Below are 20,156 nucleotides of genomic sequence, written 5' to 3' on the forward strand. Positions count from 1 at the left end.
TTACACATGTTGCTGCACATATTTAGCACTCGTCCTTGGGATACGTGACCCGTGTTATTATCATCCCGACGCTTCAATTCCCACATTTCTATACGTGGAAGTTGGGGGGATCACACATACTTCCCCACATCAATGATTCGTTTGGTATGTCAATAAACTACCTACAAATATATTCTTTACAGCTTTATTACCTATCCATAGGTTATGAAAATGCAATAGGTTTGGTTCGGTTTGTCTTCTAAGAAAATATGTTGTTCAACCCGTGTACTGTTTATCCCTTTTCTAGGTGAGAACTTTGTGAATTAGTAAAAGATCATTTTGGAACTAACAATTCGCTTTATTCAAGTGTGTTTTAGTAAACATACAACATAGTTTATATAAATTTCCTCTGGTGTCTATAAAGAAAAATTGACTCTATATTGACCATATCCATCAGGCTTGCATGAAAAACAAGGACCAAGATGGCGTAAAAAAAAAAAATTGCAGGTGATTTGAACCAGGCAATCAACAGTTAGTTAGCTCAAAAATCCAAGAAAATACGCAATTTATGCAGCAAAAGCTCACGAGTAACAAACCAAGGTTGGATGCTAATGATCCAATCCTTTTCAAGATGACCCAATTTAGCACTTTTCAGCATCTCATCATGGAAAGCAAACACAGCACCATAGATTGAGGTCCTTAAAACATTAGCAATGTCATATGCTTTCAAATAAAAAGGTCCACCTCTCTTTTTACCAATTGCAAGGTCTACTCTTTCAATGCCTAATGTTGCCCATTTAATTCCAGGTTGCCCCATCAAATGAGAGGGGGCTTGAATGCTGGTCTTCTTCCCTATGAATGTCTCAACAGCAAGAATTGCAGCATTACTACCAGAATGATGAGCAATCCCATCCTAGCACACCATGCATGTAGCTGCATAAGGAAGTGTCCATCATTACAGTGTGTTACATGCAAAAATGTTGGATCTAGTGTTCATATTGAAATATGATTATGCAAACAAATTTATAGTTGGCTGCTCTCCTTCCCCCACACTTTTTTCATTGAATATGCTACTTTGCCCCTTCATTTTGCCCTCTCATTTTGACCTCTAATGCATTTAAATTTTTTTTACTTACTGATTAAGAAAGTAACTATTAGTATATTGATATATTTTTATATTTTTTAAAAATGTTTTAAAATATTAAAAAAATATAAATAAAAAAATTATAGAAAGGTAAATTTTGCCTAAGGGGCACGCCCAGTGGCCACTGCTGGATAGCACCCTAGTAATACTCTTTTTCATTTATGAGAAACCATGTCCCAATAGACACATAATGATATGGTTACTTGTCACATGCAACGTAGAAGAATGTGGAAAGTTCAAGGGAAACTTCATGAATTAGATGCCATACTTGTGCACTTTTAGGCACTACTTATTATAAATGAACAGTAAATTTGACAAGCTTATGGAGTTGATCATATTGTGATTGGGTCTTTCTTGCTTTGATAGGGGCTTCGGGGGGTGTCCTAGTTATGTGGGATAGAATGGTGATGAAAAAAATGGAGTATATTGGGAAATACACAGTGGCTTGTTCTTTTCAAAATATGGAAGATAATTTTCGATCGACTTTTGCTGGAACTTATGGGCCGACCTTGGATGGCAAAAGAAATTCTCTATGGGAAGAGGTAATCAGTTTACACAACTAGTGGGAACTTCCTTATTGTATAGGTGGGAATTTTAATAATGTCAAATTTCCAAGTGAAAGATCGAGAGATAGCAGATTGCGGCTAGCAATGTCGAATTTCTCAGATTGTATTTTTTACTTGGGTTTGGTGGACCTTCCTCTTATGGGTGATATATTCACATGGTCCAATAATCAGACATGGTCTAGATTGGACAGATTTCTAGTTTTCTCAGAGTGGGAATCTCATTACCCAGAAGTATGTCAAAAAAGATTGCCTCGTCTTAGCTCTAATTATTTCCCTATTTTGTTAGATTGTGGGGGAATTTAAAGAGGAAAGAGATACTTTAAATTTGAGAATATATGGCTAAAAATTGATGAATTTGTAAAACGGGTTAGGTAATGGTGGTCCTCCTATCAAATATAAGGTACCCCTAGCTTAATTCTGGCAAGTAAATTGAAAGCCTTGAAAGAAGATTTAAAGTTTTGGAATGCGCAGTCTTTTAGTGATATAGGCAACCGTAAGAAGTCTTTTTTGGAGGAGCTTTATGAGGTAAAGAGAGTACAAGAGGAACAGGCCCTCTCACAAGAGCAACGGGCTTAGAGAACAAATTTAGCCTCAGAACTATAGAGGGTTACCCTATTAGAGGAAATTTCTTAGAGGCAAAAATCTTAAGCTCTGTGGTTGAAAGAGGGTGATTGCAGCACGAAATTTTTTCATAGAGTAGCAAATTTCCCATAGGAGAACTAATGTCATTGAAATAATGAATATTGACAGAATTGTTTGCATGGAGATCCCTATGATCCAAGAACATGTGGCCGGTTATATTAAGCAGGTAGTTACTGAACCAAAGGGGTAGAGGTCAAAGATTGATGGGCTGCCGTTTGAGTCCACTGAGCAGCAGAATGTCATTTGGTTGGAGAGGACATTTGAGGAGGCTGAGGTTCATGAAGTGGTAAGGAAGATGGTTAAAGAGAAAGCACTTGGGCCAAATAGATTTTCTATTGGTTTCTTCCAAGCTTGCTAGAAAGTGGTGAAGGAGGACTTAATGAAGGTATTTCATGAATTCTTCTCAGTTGGAAAATTTGAAAAAAGCCTCAACGCCACTTTTATTGCTCTTACTCCCAAGAAAATTGGGGTATCAAAGGTTAAGGATTACCGGCCCATTAGCCTGGTGAATGGGGTTTATAAGATCATTTCCAATGTGCTTGCAAATCGATTGGGAGGAGTTTTGAGGTAGATCATTATGAAACCTCAAAACGCGTGTGTACGAGGTAGACAAATACTAGACTCAGTACTCATTACAACTGAATGCTTAGATAGTAGATTCAAATTGGGCAATCTGGGTCATGTGTGTAAGTTGGATATGGAGAAGGCCTACAATCATGTCAATTGAGATTTTTTGTTATACTTGTTTGGGCGGTGTGGTTTCGGGGAGAGGTGGTGCATATCAACGGCACACTTCTTAGTTTTGGTGAATGGCTGCCCAATGGATTTTTTGAACAATTGCCATAGCCTGAGGCAAAGGGATCATTTGTCGCCACTTCTCTTTGTCATAGTCATGGAGGCATGATAAAAGGGAAATTATGTTGTTTTAAGTGCTCTTACTATCATTGATTAAGTAAGTTTTGTTTGCAAAAAAAGAGTATTTAATAAACAATGCATAACAGTGGGTTATTGACATGAGTAAAGATTAATTACATAGCAAAAATGGAATTGGCTTTAGTCTTATTTAAGTTAGACTTAAATAGGCTTAAACTCTTATGTGTGTATTGAAGGTTGAGGCCCACGTCTGCCAGATTAAGAAAGGCCATATCGCTCCAGCCCATGCCCATAGGAAAGCCCATGTGGAGAAGCTTAGACTTGAGGCTGTCATGTGAAGGACTCAGCAACACCAAACCCGATAGCCACATGCAAGTGCTCTGGGGAATCTTGGGGACCACAAGGAGCAAAGGAATGAGGCAGTCTTGTGTGATGGAGAGGATGCAATCCGTGGCAAGGAGAGAGGATGGTGAGTATAAAAGGAAGAGAAATCTGCTGGTGAAAAGGAAAAGATTCAGTTTTCAGTTTTTATTCTTCATTTTCTGCTGTTTTGGTTCAGACGGAATTTCTGGGATTTTCTTCTTAGGGTTTTCATTTTAGTACTTTACTAGTTTTTAATGAAGATGTTTGGCTAATTTTCGTAGCTTGGGTTGCGGTAAAACCTTCTATTGACTTCCAACATTTGATGGATTTTCTGTGATTTTAACTTTCACTCCTTGCTCTGTCTGAAACTGAGTTCATAAAAGGGAAAGTTGTTGACACAAGGCACAACAGAACCTTGAATTTAATCAAGGATTTTTCTCAGCCGAGTGTCATATAAATCTTGGTTGATGTTTAGAGAGGGTCTCTTGTTTTACGTATTGGCATGTTACTTGAAATTAAATGCATACATTTTGTTTTATTAACTCCTTGATTGGGTTAGTAAAAGAACGGTAATGCCCAGAAATCTTTTGAGTTGTGGAAGCAAAGAAAGCTCTAAACCGCAGCCCAAGTGTTTGTCAAATTTATTCTGTGGATTTTGTTAAACTTCAGCTACTGAGTTGCATTTCTGTTTGAGATTTGTTAAAACCAAAAATTATATTTCAGATTGTTTTGCATCCTTCAATCCTTAGCAAGTAAATAACTCATGATTTAGTTCATCTTTCAAAACAAAAGTTACATATATAAGACCCTCAAAAGCTCAACCATACATTTCAATTTTCATACTCCTTCTACTGTGAATATACCACTCCTCATTTGTGTTTGCTGTTTTCATAATCATAAAAACCAAAAAAGAATTGATATAGTTTTTCTCTCATCACCATTCTTTTTACAATAAACCTTTACAAAGTATCATTGCTGGAAATACCTTTGTCCCTGTGGAAATGACCTTGGGATTTCTCTATTATTACAATTGATCAACTTCTACACTTGGGAGTAATAATTTGGAGTCCATCAAGGCACGTAGCAAATAGATATTAGTAATGGTTGATAATAGGTTTCTAACGAGTTTCTCGACTGGTGACATACATCGAGGTACTAATCACATTTCCCATTTGTTGTGTGTAGACGATATCCTTATTTTTTGTGAGGTAGAATTATGCCAGATTTAGGCTTTAAGGGCATTTCTAGTTTGCTTTAAGGCTGTCTCTAGGATAAAAGTGAATTTATCCAAGTCAGAGTTGGTTCCAATTGGCAACGTTCGTAACATCCAGTTGCTGGTTAACACTCTTAGTTTAAGGTCTTTTCTTTCCCTGTGAATTACCTTAGCCTTCCTCTGGGAGTCGTTTCCAAGGCTAAAACTATTTGGGATACAATAATTGAGAAATTGAAAGAAGATTGGCAGATTGGAAGAGGTTGCATTTGTCCAAATGTGGTAGAATTAAACTAATCAAAAGCAATCTTTCCAACCTACCTGCCTATTTTTTTTATCCTTGTTCCCAATCCCTATGAGTGTGGCATCACATATTGAGAACCTGCATCATAATTTTCTCTAGAGCCAACTTGGGGATGAATTAAATTCTATTTGGTCAAGTGGGACAAGATATGTTCCCCAATCTCTTTTGGTGGCTTGGGAATAAAAAATCTAAGGATGTTCAACTAGGCTTTACTTGGAAAATGGCTTTGGTATTATAATATGGAACATTAAGTTTTATGAAAGTCGGTGATTGATTACAAATATGAAGCTTTGTTTGGGAGGGGGGGGGGGGGGGGGGGGGGTACTAAGGAGGTAAGTGGGGCTTGTGGAGTTGGTCTATGTTAGCACATTAGATGAGGATGGGAAATCTTTGTCCAGCATACTAAAATTCTGATAGGAGAAGGCTCAAGAATTAAATTCTAGCACAATATATGGTGTGGAGAATGAGCTCTTAGGGACTCATTCCCCACAGTATTCATACTTGCATGTGAGAACGAAGCTTCAATAATGAACCCTATAGAGAGGGATGGTGATTTACTACAATGGAATATGAGCTTTACTAGGGCAACCCAAGATTAGGAAGTCAACAATTTTGTAGAATTCTTCCAACTCTTATACTCTATGAGACCGAGCAATCAAGAAGTTGATACTTTGTGGTAGTTACCTGCTAGAAAAGGTATTTTTTTCAATTTGATCTTTCTATAAGGCCCTCACACAATAGCATAGTAATCTCTTTCCATGAAGAATAATATGGAGAAATAAGGCCCCTCCTAGGGTAGCATTTTTTGCATGGACTGGGTCTCTGAGAAAGATTTTGATGATGGATAACTTACAGAAGCGCAAGAGGATAGTGGTGGAATGGTGTTGTATGTGTAGGCAAAGTGGTGAGGCAGTGGACCATCTTCTACTACACTGTGAGATCGCTAGAGCATTATGGGCCAATGTCTTCCAACCGGTATAACTAAACTGGTTTATGTCTACTACAATAATCGAAATTTTGGCTTGTTGGCCGAATCTCGATGGTATTTCACAAATTGCAGTTCTGTGGAAGATGATCCCTATCTGTATTTTTTGATGTATTTGGTAAAAACGAAACAACTGGACGTTCAAAAATAAGAAGCGCTCCTTGGAGGAGATTAGATTATTGTTTATTAGAACTCTCTTTCTATGGGCCAAAGCTGTAGACTTCAATGGCCTTGATTTTCATGCTTTTCTTTTTTTCTATTTATTCACCCTAAATAGGTGTAATCTCTTGTATACTACTGGTGTATTCGGGCTTTGCCTATTTGTATTAATATAACATAATCATTTACCTATCAAACAAAAAAAAAAAAATTGAGAAGTTTGGGATGTGTGGGCAATTAAAACCCAGAATGCAATTAATAGTATTATCTATATATATATATATATCATTAACGATTCATAGCTAAGAAATGCACTCGTGTCAGTGTGCATATAAAGAGGAAAAATGTCATTTATATCTTTTCATTTTCCCATATGCATAACTTGATTCCAACCTGCTTTCTAATGTAAGGATCATCTTTTCTGCCAGTAAATTATTTCTCTAGAAAAAGATCTGAGTAAAAGAAAAAGGGTGGCAAAATCGATTTCACTAATACAAAACAGCAAAGAAAGATATTGAAGTTCAACTAAGTGGAATCAGATATAATTTCAAAGGTCATGTATTAGAAGTCATGTGCATCAGTATGCACACAAACAAATCAAACTATAAGTTCTCTGGTTGTCAAGAGCTTACAGGACACCGCTACTTCCCATCCTAATGTAGTAGATAACCTTACAATAATGTCAAAAGTAAATTTTTCCTTTCAACCACCATACTCAATGGCATTCTGACCAGAAAATTTTATTGGGTACATCTTCAACTTAATTGCTCACTAAAGCTACAAAATGGATACATGGCATTTGATTTCTTATATAACATGATTCCCATCCTTCACAGAACAATCCTAATTCTCAAGAATTTCATAGTTTCAATACTATAGGCATAGCCCCTGTCCCACGCACTAAATATTAAAGAGATTAGTGACGAGTTGCAGAACACACTTGCACACATGCGACGCATCCACCACAGAATGATGATAGAAGCTCAAAATGTAGTCATGTTTAAAATTTAATCGTTAACCATGTTATTAAGTGGTAGTGACGCAGAGTTAATATTGACAATGTTGATACAAAGGTATGTACTGTTCACATGGTATGATTTCTATGCTAAAGCAAATTTACTGGTAGAATCGCCAAACCGAAAGCACTAGAAAACTGGAAATTTCATGCAACAACAAACCAAATTGAATATATTCATATGCTTCTTTCACCTTGCCTGACCTACCCAACAAATCAACCACGCAGCCATAGTGTTCTATCCTAGGCACAAGGCCATATTCCTTTTTCATCAACTCAAAATAATTAAACCCCTCGTCCACCATTGCGCAATGACTACAAGCATATAGGACCCCAACAAAAGTTACTGCTGTGGGCAAAAACCCCTTTCTTTCTAAATCCCTGAAAAGCTCAAGTGCTTCCTTACCAAACCCATTAACAGCCAACCCAACTATCAAAGAAGTCCAAGAAACCACATTCCTTTCCTTCATCTCATCAAATATTTTTTGCACATCTCTAATACTCCCACACTTTGCAGCAGTAGCCGTTGGTGTTAGTTGTTATTAGAGGAAGAAAGAAACAGTGTCATGTGGTGTTGAGAAAGGAAGTTAGTAGAATGTTGTCGTTTTACCTTAGCTTAATTGTCATGTAATACATGGAACGCTACCATTTTGCAATGTATTGTGTTTAGTCGTTGTAATCGATAACAGAATCTATAAATAAAAGGTTGGAGGGAAAATCCAACAACGAATTCATTTTCTACTGAATCTTCTTCTCCCTCTTAATTCTTCTCTCTCTATCTTCTAACTTTCTGGAGATTGACTATCTTGAAGCAAGTCAAGTTTGGGTCCATTACAATTTCTTGAGAAGGTGTGGCACAGGATTTTCTGCGCAAGTTGGTATCGGCTTGGAGAAGTTGTTGCATGGGTTGTGAGGTAAGGTTGGTTCTATCGAATGCAAGCGGACCAATGCAACATGCCTTGAGGGCATCAGATTATGTTTGCAAGAAAAATGGGTGCTTTTCAACTTTCTAGTCCTCTTAGTTATAGACTTCGGTTAGCCATTTTACAAACTTGAAGATAGTTCTTGAGAAACCAAAATTTGAAAATTTAGGGTTTACACAGGATAACGAGATTCAAACGAGATGGTATATATGAGAGCAGCTACTCCGGCTCTTACATCGATGGAATTCGTGGGTAAAAACTATGGCCTTCGATATCGAGCTGGAGCAAACTTCAACAAGCCCAATGGGCTCAACAGATCCAATCGAAGCCCAAGAAGCCCTTGGTTATGGAAAAAGTCCCAAGTCAGATAAACCCAACCCAAACAAAGACAAGGCTACTTTGGTTTTTGGAATGCACTGAGATCAACTCAGTTCAGTCTAATTTTAAGCTGAGTCTAACATCCAAACACACAACTCTCAAATTACTAAATTCATCTCAATTTAAAACCTTCTTATACGTGGGACCTGTAATATTTTACAACTTAATACCTCTTTATATGTGAGACCCACAATATTTTTTAATTTTCCATAAATAGTACTAAATTCATCTCAACATCCAAACTCACCTAAACTCATCTTAGATGGGCTCCACAGAACTCACTCAATCATCTCAACTCAATACTGTTCATAAAATAACTGAGCTTAGCTCAACATCCAAATGCATTCTAAGAAGACAGAAGAAGAATAGAGACATATCGACAAGACTGAGCATAAGGAGTTGATTTGGGAAGATAGAAAAGGTAACGTTTAAACAAGTCGAATTCGATTGAGGAGATGATTAACCTGGTTTGGTTATACAAATCAAGTAATCTCATCTCATCTCATTTCATTTTATATAATTATTACAACTTTCAAACTCTCAGTGTCTTACATAAAATATAATAAATAATATAACTTTTTCAAATTCCAAAACAAAATTTTATTTTGACAAAATTTTATTCAAGTTTTAACTTTTATCTCATCTTATCTCATCTGTGTAACCAAATAAGGCATGCCTTAGTTGTTTAAATTTTATTTGAAAATGAGTCAAACCCGTTCTTTTCTTCTAGTAACATTTTCATGTTCACAAACAACTCTTTATTATTCAAGCTTGCACGCACATGCTCTACTTCCTTTTGATAACATAGTTTATTTATTTGAATAATGCTACTCACCGTCCAATATTTAGGCTTTTACCACTATATTTCTACCATCTCATGAGATAGTATTAAATGATTGAGAAGTATTAGTTGTTATGCTTAATTTCTTGACCAATTATTTGATGCCACATAGAACATGTTAAAAGGATAATATATAAATAGAATTTTTCTATTTATATTAAATCTAATATCTTTATTTATAAATTTTGACAAATAATCTTTTAATTTTTGTGAATATATTTATATAGTTTATATAAGCATATAATAATGATATATTTATATTAATAATGATTGAAGCAACATAGAAAATATTAGGAATTTAGTCATCTCTATAACTATATAATAACGTCGTGTTTCACATGCTTTTGGGCTTGACTCTCAGCAATTTGGGTCTTCGATTTTAGGCCTGCAGATACAAAGAAAACACCGAGAGATGGGGGCCGTGGTGGTGGTCGGGGAACCTCCGATGCCAAAGTCAGTATCATCTTAAAGTTTAGTGCAAGTATGTAGAAAGTTCCATATACCTAGGGATCGCCTTTTATACCCAATCTCTGGGGTTTGATACCCATGCCCAATGTTAGGGGGATGTATCCCCTCAGCAGTTCCTTCAGTTAGACTCCTTTAATTCGGCATAACCTCTGGGACGATTCATTTAATGCAGCGTGACTCTCTGGAGTTGTGCATTTAATGTGATGTGGCTCTCAACCCTATTCTGCTAAGGGATGCACGCCGTCAAGCTCTTCCTTTCCCATCCGTCAGAGTACCAAGGCCTCCCCATGATATGAGTCCACCTGTCTACTCAAGGTTACATGGGTTAAACTTTGTCAAGGTAGTGTGTCCCTCCCTCCTTTGCGGTATGGTGGATTTCCCACACATTTAAAGTCATAGGCTGACTTTTGTTCCACCTTGAGACCTTTTGATTGGGTCGATGGGTTGTTCATTATAATATATATATATATATCTTCTATATATAAAAAGTGTCTATGAAACGGAAAATTTTTGTTTTAACAGAAAATCTTGTTTTTCCGTTAATTTCTTTATTTCCTGTAAGTCCCCGTTTAGTTTCCGTTTGTATTCTATTATAGTCCGCTTTCCGCAAATCAAACCAGCTTCGTTTGAAGTCCCTACTGCCAATAACCGTCACAAGCCCTTCTGTTCTAATTAAAATCATTTTGATGAAAATGAAGCGAAAATAAACCCCTTCTATTCTGATTTGGGCATTAGCCAGAGTTAGAAGAAAGAGAAAAATCAACTGGGAAAAGGAAAAAAGATGGTGAGAAACTTTGCAAGTGGAGTCCAGTGAAAGAACTTAGGCTAAACCCCACTTAGGACCCACAGATCTAATTTATAAGACAAAAAAAAAAAAAAAAAAAGATGCGCACACACACACACACACACAACTTTCAGAACATGTATGAATGATTTTTTTTTTTTTTAAAGATCATGAAGAAATATCAACGCTGCAAAAAACCACGACATGCAAGGGAAAAAAAATCTAAACCCATTTATTAAACTGCTCTTAGTGGGAAACTGCATGTAACTTTGCACTAAACAAAGATTGACTCAAACAAATTAACATATAAAAAAGGGAAAAAAAGAAACTAAGTCAGAGCTAGGCTTCTCTAGCCATGGACTGTGGAAAGAGGGGGAGAACTACCGAAACCACTATTTCTAAAGCACAGTGGAGGAGATCGAGAAGAGAAGTAGTAGATCTAGCTGGAAATCACAGAGGTTGAGGTCGAGATGATGGAAACAAAGGGAGAGAGAGGCGTTGGGGCTGGGTCTCACAGCTTCTGTGGTTTGGGTTTCAGCAAGACGAAGAGAAATCTAGGGTGCAAGGTTAAGGGAGAGAGAAGAGAATGGGTCTGAGTTGAGTGGGAGACGAAGGGAATGAGTGATGGAAACAGAGGGAGAGAGAGGCGTTGGGGCTGGGTCTCACAGCTTCTGTAGTTTGGGTTTCAGCAGGACGAAGAGAAATCTAGGGTCGCGAGATATAGGGAGAGAAAAGAGAAGGGGTCTGAGTTGAGAGGGAGACGAAGCTGGGAATGAGAGATTGTGTGGTCTAAAATTCTCTGGGGAAAATATCACTGATACAACATCATATCACAGAATGTAAAGACTAAAATACCTGCACATAAACAGACACAAAACTAAAAACAGAAGGATATAGAAGACAAAACACACAAAACTCCCATGGTCAGACGAACGAAAAACACAAGAAATTTTTTTTATTCTCAAATATCAAGTAGACCAATAGAAGAATGCCAAGTGTCAAACTCAACGGTCACCCATACTGCTGTAATGCATCGATAAATATTAGAGAAATCCCCACCCTTCTTTTCATCAAGGCTTGTAAGGTGTTAATAAAGTTAGTTTCCTTAGCTGGTAAGCATTATTTCTGATTGTTATTGCAAGGGTGCCCTTGTTCCCTTTTTCACTCCAGACTTCTGAGGGCTATAAAGGCAAACGACGCTGTTTAAAAGAGAAAGTGAGGGTTGAAATGCAACAAGTGGGCTAGGCTTCACACACAGAACAGACCGGCTTAAAACAGAAAATAAAGCACAGTAAACAAGCCCAATTTGAAAAAGAATGGTCCAATAAAATAAAAAGGCACAATAAAATAGATAAAAGATAAATAAAAAAACTAAAATTAAATATTAATAAAATAGAACCATAAAATCCAATAGTAAAATAATTTAAACTATAGAGCAATTTAAATAATAAACAATAATTAATATAAAAAAATATGGAGAAATCAATAAAGAAATGAGAAGAAGCTTTTGGAATGTGTTTTTGAAGAGAGAGAGAGAGAGGGGGGGTGAGGAGGGCTGATTTCAAGCCTAGATGAATTAGGTATTTTTTTTTTCTTTTTTCTCTTTTTTTTTTGTGGTTTTAAACAAAAAAAAAAAAAAAACACATTGTTATATGTTTGTAGACCTAGCTTCTAGCACATGGTTAATTTATATTTTTTCACTTATTATATGAATTATATATAAAATTGTATTAAGATTTAAAATATCAAAAAAATAAAATTTACATTACGTTCAAATATTTGCTAAAATTTATATTTTTTTTTCTATGTCTTAAAATATTAATTGAAATCAATCTTTTTTATGAAATATATATTACTTTTTTAAAAATAATCATTTTACTTAACTACACCATTGTGATCCTGTCCTAGTTTATATATATATATATATATATAAAAGAATATCATATTCTCGTATTATAAAGTTATACACCAAATTAACAATGGGGTAGCCAGATCATAGCTGCGGAGAATACAAGATTTGGGAGAAAAATACAACTCCATCAATGAGCCGACGAAACGCCAAGCTGTCAAGTCACATTTCGTACTTTTCTGGCACGTACGTCCTAATTTGCATGCAGGGCATTTACGTAGGGTGCCACTCTGCCGCCAGAGTGCACCGTTCTATTTGACTGTACGGTTAAATTTTTTTTTTTATTTTTTTTTTATTTTAAATTTTTTTAATATATTTTTAAAAAATATAAAAAAAATATTAATATACTTAAAATTACTTTTTTAATTATTAAGTAAAAAAAAATTAAAAAAAAAAATTTATGACTAGCAATCACTTTGAAAGGGTGTAATACAAGCATTTTCCTTTATGTAGGACAGTGCTACTGCCGCGCAGAGGGAGTACACCGAATCATCCACCGACAAGGTTAATGTTTTTTTATTTTTTTTAAATTTAATAAAACAATTAAAAAATAAATAAAAATTATAAATTTATTAAAAAATATTTGTTTAACTATTAAGTAAAAGAGAAAAATAAATAAGGAATCGACGTGACCATCATCTGTGTACACATTATTTTTCATTTATGTATAATTAAAATTTTCAAATAGAGGGGCATAATTATGGGCTGATCCAAAATTAAATTATTTTATTTTATTTTATATAATTATTATAATTTTTTTAAATCTTCACATAAATTAAAATAAATAATTTAATTTTTTTACATTTCAAAATAAAATTATATTATAAGAATATTATATTCAATTTTTAATAAAATATCTTTTCTCATCTTATTTAAGTTATCTAATCAAACGATATCAAAATGAATTGATTTAAAACAAGTATTAAAATAATGGTAAAAGAGTTATAGATGTATCATAATTCTTACTTAATTATATTTTTGTCCTGGATTATAATTGATATTTTTTTTTCCATTTTAAAATTTTCAAAAGAATTATAAACATATAATCTGTAATTTTTATTTTTATTATTATATTTTAAATGACGAATATTTTTATAAAAATAACTTATAAAATAATATCAATTTGTGCAAATATTCTATTTTAAAATATAATTACAAAATTAATTATAAAAAAATGAAAAATAATTCATACAAATTAAATAAATAGTATACAAAACATCTATAGCTCTTTAATCCCGGATAAACTCCAAATAGTTCTACCTTCACGTTTTCTCAATTCAAAACAGGTAAAATCTCGAAGGAGCACGGTGCACGTCCACTGAAAAAGACTTCACAATTAATGATCATCAATTGCTGGAGAAACGTTGTACACAGAGATGGCACATCTGGTGGCCGGTATTCCAAACCGAATCTAAAACCCGGCAGCACCATGATCTCTGTCGCCATACATAGACATGATCATGCACGTCTTGCCACTTGTTTTCTATTTCTCATGATTTTGTCCCCTTGGTTTGCTTTAGCTTCATAACTGAATAATGTTTCCCCGTTTGGCTACGTACAAGCTATGAAAATTATCTGACGCAGTAGTTATTCATTTACAACCTTAAATATGCGGAGTTGTTTGTGTTGTACGAGAAATTTCTATGAAAATTGACAATTTCTTATCGAAATGAATCCATTCTTATGATAAATAGTCATTTTAATTATAAATACTTCATTACAAATATTCATTTGAAAGCGACATTCAAATCAACAACAAACTTCACCCATTTAAAATGGCCAAGTACGTACAAATCAATACAATCTGAAGTGGTGTTAATTATTTACCAATTAAGACCCAAAGGTACTTAATTAATAACACCAATACACAAAATGGAAAATAATATATAGATTATTTCATGCAACAAAAACATACTTTTCAGTAGTTTTCGCTTATAAGTATGGCATTTGCGTGCTCCTGCACCACTTTCCAAGCCGTGATAACGTGTTTTTCTTCCACTAGAGTTGCTCCAACTGCAAACCTCATCACGAACACACCGCCAACCACGGAATGAGTCATAAAAACAAGGCCGGACTTGTTAATGGACTCCAATAACTTCCGGTTAAGCTCATTTGTACTTGCTTCTTTCATGTAGTTATGATCATCATGATCATGATCATCACCCTTTCCATTTGCATGACCGTTTACGCCATTTGTATGACCATTTGTAGTAGTACCATTTGCGTATGATGCAGCCTTACCCATTCCTGGGGACAAAACCCTAAAGCAAACCACAGCAAAGCTTCTAGGGACAACAACTTCAAACCTCTTGTCCGATGTGACAAACCCTTCAAAAAGCTTGGCCATGTTAACATGACTTCTCAGAAAGTCCCTAAGCTTAGCCACGCCATAGTTTCGAAGCACGAACCATAATTTCAAAGATCGGAATCTTCGGCTTAGGGTAAGCTGCCAGTCTTTGTAGTCCACCACTTGCCTTGAATCGGTTGCCTTATTCTTCAAGTACTCAGGATTTGTTGAGAGTGATTTTATCAAGGCGCTCGGGTCCTTGACCCAAAGGCAGCAGCAATCTAAAGTGGTTAGGAACCATTTATGTGCATTGAGGCTAAAAGAGTTTGCACCCTCAACACCATCAATGACATGTCGGAACTCAGGACAAATGCAGACGCTTCCAGCATAAGCAGCGTCGACATGGAGCCACAAGCCATAATCTTTCGCAACATCGCTTAACGACCCTATTGGATCAATTGCAGTTGTCGAAGTTGTCCCCACAGTGGCACACAAGAACAAAGGGATTAGGCCTGCATCAATATCTTCGCAAATGGCTGATCGTAGGGAGTCCGGGGACAACGAAAATGACGTGCGCTTGGTGGTTTTGATGGCTCTGAAATTACTTGGGTTGATTCCGGCTATCCGTGCCGCCTTTTGAAGTGAACAATGTGTTTGGTCAGATCCATAGACCACCAACTTTCCCATATTCTGACTCCCAATGCGGCGCAACATTTGATCCCTAGCAGCGACGAGTGTGCACAAAATGGCCTCACAAGTAGTCCCTTGTAGCACACCGCCACCATTGCCCGAGAAAAGGAAAGACTTGGGCAGCTGAAGCATCTCTCCAAGCCAATCCATGACTATTGACTCTAGCTCAGTCGCAGCTGGTGACGAAATCCAGTTGAAGCCAACCACATTGAATCCAGTGGAAAGCATCTCGCCAAGAAACCCTGCTATGCTTCCGGTGGATGGGAAGTAAGCGAAATAGCTAGGGCTTTGCCAATGAGTTACACCAGGAAGTATATGGTCCTGCACGTCTTGGAGAATGGTTTCAATGGATTCAGGATTATATGGGGTAGATTCTGGCAAGCGTTTTCGGAGATAACCTGGTTCGACTTGGCTAAGAACAGGATATTTCTCGATATTCAAGTAATAATCAGCTAGAAAGTCTATGATCATGTGGCCTTGACGCCTGAACTCCTCAGGGTCTAGTGGATTATTTGTGTTATGGAAAGACGAGTGTTTCATGAGTTCATGGTTGGAATTGAGGGCATCCATCTTTGGTGCGTAGAGGGAAAAAGAAGTACTGGTTTTTGGCTTCGTAGGTATCAAACAGAATAATTAAGGAGAAAGTGGCGGGAAAAAAAAACACAAACACACGCACAGAACAAGCTTAGTGGAAGTCTTTGCTTGCCAGTTACTGATAAAGTAGACGACGGGCATCAAGAGTTTATATAAAGTTCGAATAGGAAACGGCCTGTCCATTATAAGTTCTTCCACGTGAAAGATATGCTTGGAAATCTTCTGCATGCGGTCACATCATGATAACGTGAAATGATCTTGTGGAAAGAATGAAATATTGGTCGGCGTTAATCTTCCGTTCTTCTTCATCATCATCTATTTTTCGGCCCTAGAAATTATTAAGACACCTACCCTTATCGTCAAATCAAAAACACTTGAGCCTGGCCTACCTCCTAGCTAGAAGGTGGTTTTTAGAAAGAGATACTGCCGGTATATATCATATTTAACTGCACTTGCTATAGCTAGCCTATATATATCGTGAGAGAGAGAGAGATTATGACAAATGGAAGAATGCATAACCTAATCACGAGAGATCATCTACTTATAATTATATATGGGTTTCTCATTAATGAACCAAATCTTGCATTTTGCCAAAGTGAAATATATACCAAATTAACTTTCAAATCCCGAATCCCGAACTAGCTAAGCTAGCTAGGGCATTTAGAAATTACCGTCATTAAATCATGTTCGGAAAGCTCGAAATAGAAGGAAGATTTCTTGAACTGGAATTCCGTCTCTGGGTGGTTCCAACTAGAAAAACTTTCACGTGTAGTACTGCTGGTTAAAGGAAAAGTACCATTTTTTTTTTTTTAATATATAACGAGCTAGGTTGAGAACTGGACTCGTCGGTATCAAATCATCATGAGATTCTTGGCAATATAAAGAAAAAGTATTTTCTTTAAGAGAAGGCATTTGGAAAAGTAAAAGTATCATAAAAATATTTAGGAAAATGATTTCTCAGACTCACTTTTTTAATCAAGAATATTATATATGTGCAAAATTTGTCTATTAATGTGAAATATTGCTCATATATTTAATTAATAGGAACGAATTCATGGTGTGAATTGGCTAAATGCAGTGATTTTGAAATGAGTCTGCAAAATCTGCAAGATGCCACAAAAAGAAGTCAATGTCAAATGCAGTATTATGAAATGCAGTTTGCGTGCCCTTTTTCTTTTTTCCTTTTTTTTTTTTTTTTTTTTTTTTTTTTTTTTTTTTTTATAAAAAAAACAAGTTGGTGCAAGAACCAAGCCGATTTTGAGAACCAAGCCCTATATCATCAGGCTATCATGCTCGTAGCGATAGCCGGTTTTGGATGTTCTGATAATTGACTGCTGATTTGTTATAATTAATATTAAAATAATATTTTATCTGTACATAATTCTACAAAAGGGATTTAAATTTTAATCTCAAACTGATGTGATCATGGATGTGCCAGTCAATTTTTTCAATTATTATATTTTTAATTAATTTTTTATTAAATTAAAATTTTACCAAATCAGCGTATAAGTTACATTTTATAACATATATAATTTATGTAAATAAAAATTTTATGTGCAGTTATTTTTATGTATATTTTTATAAATTTTATTAATATAATTAGTTGTATATTAAAAAAAAATTAATATAATTAATTATATTAATAAAATGTATAAAAAATAGATAAAAATAATTATATATAAAATTACTCTTATATAAATTAATGTAATAGGACTCAAAATTAAAAGATATATATGACCGAAAATAGTGTGCAGAAAAAACAAAAAAAAAAAAAAAAAAAAATCTCATGAAATCATGAGTACTAGTACTCTGATCATCACGTGCTGGCCGGTCTGTATGTAAGAAAGTTAATAACCACGTGAATTAGTACATTGGGTTCCCAGGCAAAATTCATAAAGCTGAGCTTTCGCATGCGCAGTTCGCACCTAAAGATCCACCGGCCGGCCTCTCGGGGTCATGGGTTCCATGCATATTATTTCCAAAATGATCGAGCTTCTACGTACATTAATTGGGGGTACTGCACCTTTTTTTATGGTGGGGTATAGTGATCTGGGAATATACATGATAGATTTGAGCTTGGAAAATGATTGTGAGCCTGCTGCTAGTTCCGTTGGGAGTTACCGCTGGTTTAATTTTATTATTATTATTATTATTTTTTACTTAATAATTAAGTGAGTGTTTTTGATAATATTGTAAATTTAAAAAAAAAATATTTAAAAATGTTAAAAAAATACATATAAAAAAACCAAAAAAATAAATAAAAAAACACACATTATACAATTAGCGGTAGCTAATGCTATCCTTTGAGGTTTGCTTATATTATTATTATTATTTAAATCAATTTATAAATCCAATATTGGAACAAAGCTCCTCACTTTTTTATCGAATATTATTACTAAATCCACCTTTATTTTCTCCCCTAAATCCATTGGTTTCTTTCAAAATATACATATTTTTTCTTTTACAAATATAAATATATAAAGATCATATAATTAACAGGAATCTGATACAATCCTAAAATAAGGGAATAAAAACTACATTATTTTTGGCAAACTTGGACAAGCTAGATCACTCTCATGGTTTCATCTCAACTTATCTCATATTATAATTTTATCAAATTTTCATACCAAATATAATAAACAATTTTATTTTTTTAAATTGCAAAAAAATAATAATATTAAAAATAATATTCTAATAATATTTTATTCAACTTTTAACTTTCATCTCAACTCACTATCCAAACAATAACTTAGACTGTATTTAGATGTTGAGTTGAACTGAACTCAATTCTTTATGAAAAGTTATGAGTTAAGATAATGGATGTTAAGATGAGTTTAATACTGTTTATGAAAGTTGAAAAAATGTATGAAGCCCACTAATGATTAGAAAGTTGTTATAATGATTGAATAATTAATTTATTAAATTATTTATTAATAAATAACATAAATCAAACATAAATTCTATCATTGTATATAAAAAAACTACAACAAAATATTTCCAGCATTATAAAAACAAAATTTTCTTACTCCAAATTTGTAAAATAAAAATAAAATAATTATTAATAAAATCACACCAGTATCATGTCTATATTTTATTCTATTATTTATTTATATATTATTTGATTAGCGAGATAAAATAAAAATGTGAGTAATGCAAAGGAAAGAAAAAATTGAATCACCCAGAACTCAGACATTTGTCTTTTGCATAAACGGAGTCAATCGCTTGAGCAGGCTTTGGGTCTACCATGCATTAAAGAAAGAAAAAATATAATTGCAAGCATAATTATGTACTAATCTATACACTAATGTAATGTAATTAGTTAAAAAGTAGATTTTATTGAAAACAGTATTAATTTAAATTTTAAGTATGAATGAATCAGTATTAATACACAGATTAATATGCGGCTGTACTTGTATATAGCAAAACTCTTAAAGAAATGAGAGATAGATGTTTTTGTTTTTTTGTATTTTTTGCTTTTTGAAAGTAAAGAGAAAAGTGGCATGCACGGATAGTTTTAACTTTTGTTAACTGTATGTCCCAATGTCGGAGATAAAATATGCCCAACGAATATTTAAAGAGTTTTGTTATATACAAATAAAGTCGCATACTAATTTGCATATTAATATTGATTTTTTCATATTTAAAATTTAAATTAGCACTATTTTTAATAAAATTTATTTTTTAATCAATCACAATAAATTAATGTATATATTAATGCATAATTATGTTTGCGATTAGATTTTTCCATATTTAAATGTGTTTAGATGTTGAATAAAGTCTAAAATTAAAATATACTCACATAAAGCTTACAACCAAACAAGCCCTAAGTATTTCAATAAACTCAAAACTAGCACGTGCAACATATGTCTAAGCACTCGAGGCGAAAGTCACGGTTTATTGCCTATGTCAATGTTCTGTCCACACGTGTGGGCCCTATGGCCTATATTGTGTTGTCTACTAGCTAAAGCCTAACGCCTTCTGCTTGTATATATACGTTGTCCTCTCTGAGTTGGTATAATAAATCGGGTAAATTGACAGATAT

At 34.5% G+C, this 20,156-nt stretch overlaps 2 protein-coding genes across 2 annotated transcripts; both read right to left on the reverse strand.

Annotated features, from left to right (window-relative positions):
- Nucleotides 1–520: 520 nt before the first annotated feature.
- Nucleotides 521–7,710, reverse strand: LOC122278413 (pentatricopeptide repeat-containing protein At4g18840-like). Its single transcript, XM_043088603.1, has 2 exons — nucleotides 7,435–7,710; nucleotides 521–892 (listed from the first exon to the last, which is right to left on the reverse strand). Exons 1-2 carry the CDS (start codon nucleotides 7,708–7,710, stop codon nucleotides 521–523), a joined length of 648 nt encoding a protein of 215 aa, XP_042944537.1.
- Nucleotides 7,711–14,224: 6,514 nt separating this feature from the next.
- LOC122279686 (tyrosine decarboxylase-like) lies at nucleotides 14,225–16,269 on the reverse strand. Its single transcript, XM_043090462.1, has one exon. It carries the CDS (start codon nucleotides 16,088–16,090, stop codon nucleotides 14,462–14,464), a length of 1,629 nt encoding a protein of 542 aa, XP_042946396.1. The 5' UTR covers nucleotides 16,091–16,269; the 3' UTR covers nucleotides 14,225–14,461.
- Nucleotides 16,270–20,156: the final 3,887 nt, after the last annotated feature.

The sequence above is a fragment of the Carya illinoinensis genome, chromosome 10 (assembly GCF_018687715.1).
Source record: "Carya illinoinensis cultivar Pawnee chromosome 10, C.illinoinensisPawnee_v1, whole genome shotgun sequence".
Lineage (NCBI taxonomy): Eukaryota > Viridiplantae > Streptophyta > Magnoliopsida > Fagales > Juglandaceae > Carya > Carya illinoinensis.

Coding starts and splice junctions, on each gene's coding strand:
- LOC122278413 (XM_043088603.1), bottom strand. CDS start 7,710: ATGAAGGAAAGGAATGTGGTTTCTTGGACTTCTTTGATAGTTGGGTTG. Junction 893..7,434: donor TGTTGGGTAGGTCAGGCAAG/GTGAAAGAAGCA, acceptor ATGGTGTGCTAG/GATGGGATTGCTCATCATTC.
- LOC122279686 (XM_043090462.1), bottom strand. CDS start 16,090: ATGGATGCCCTCAATTCCAACCATGAACTCATGAAACACTCGTCTTTC.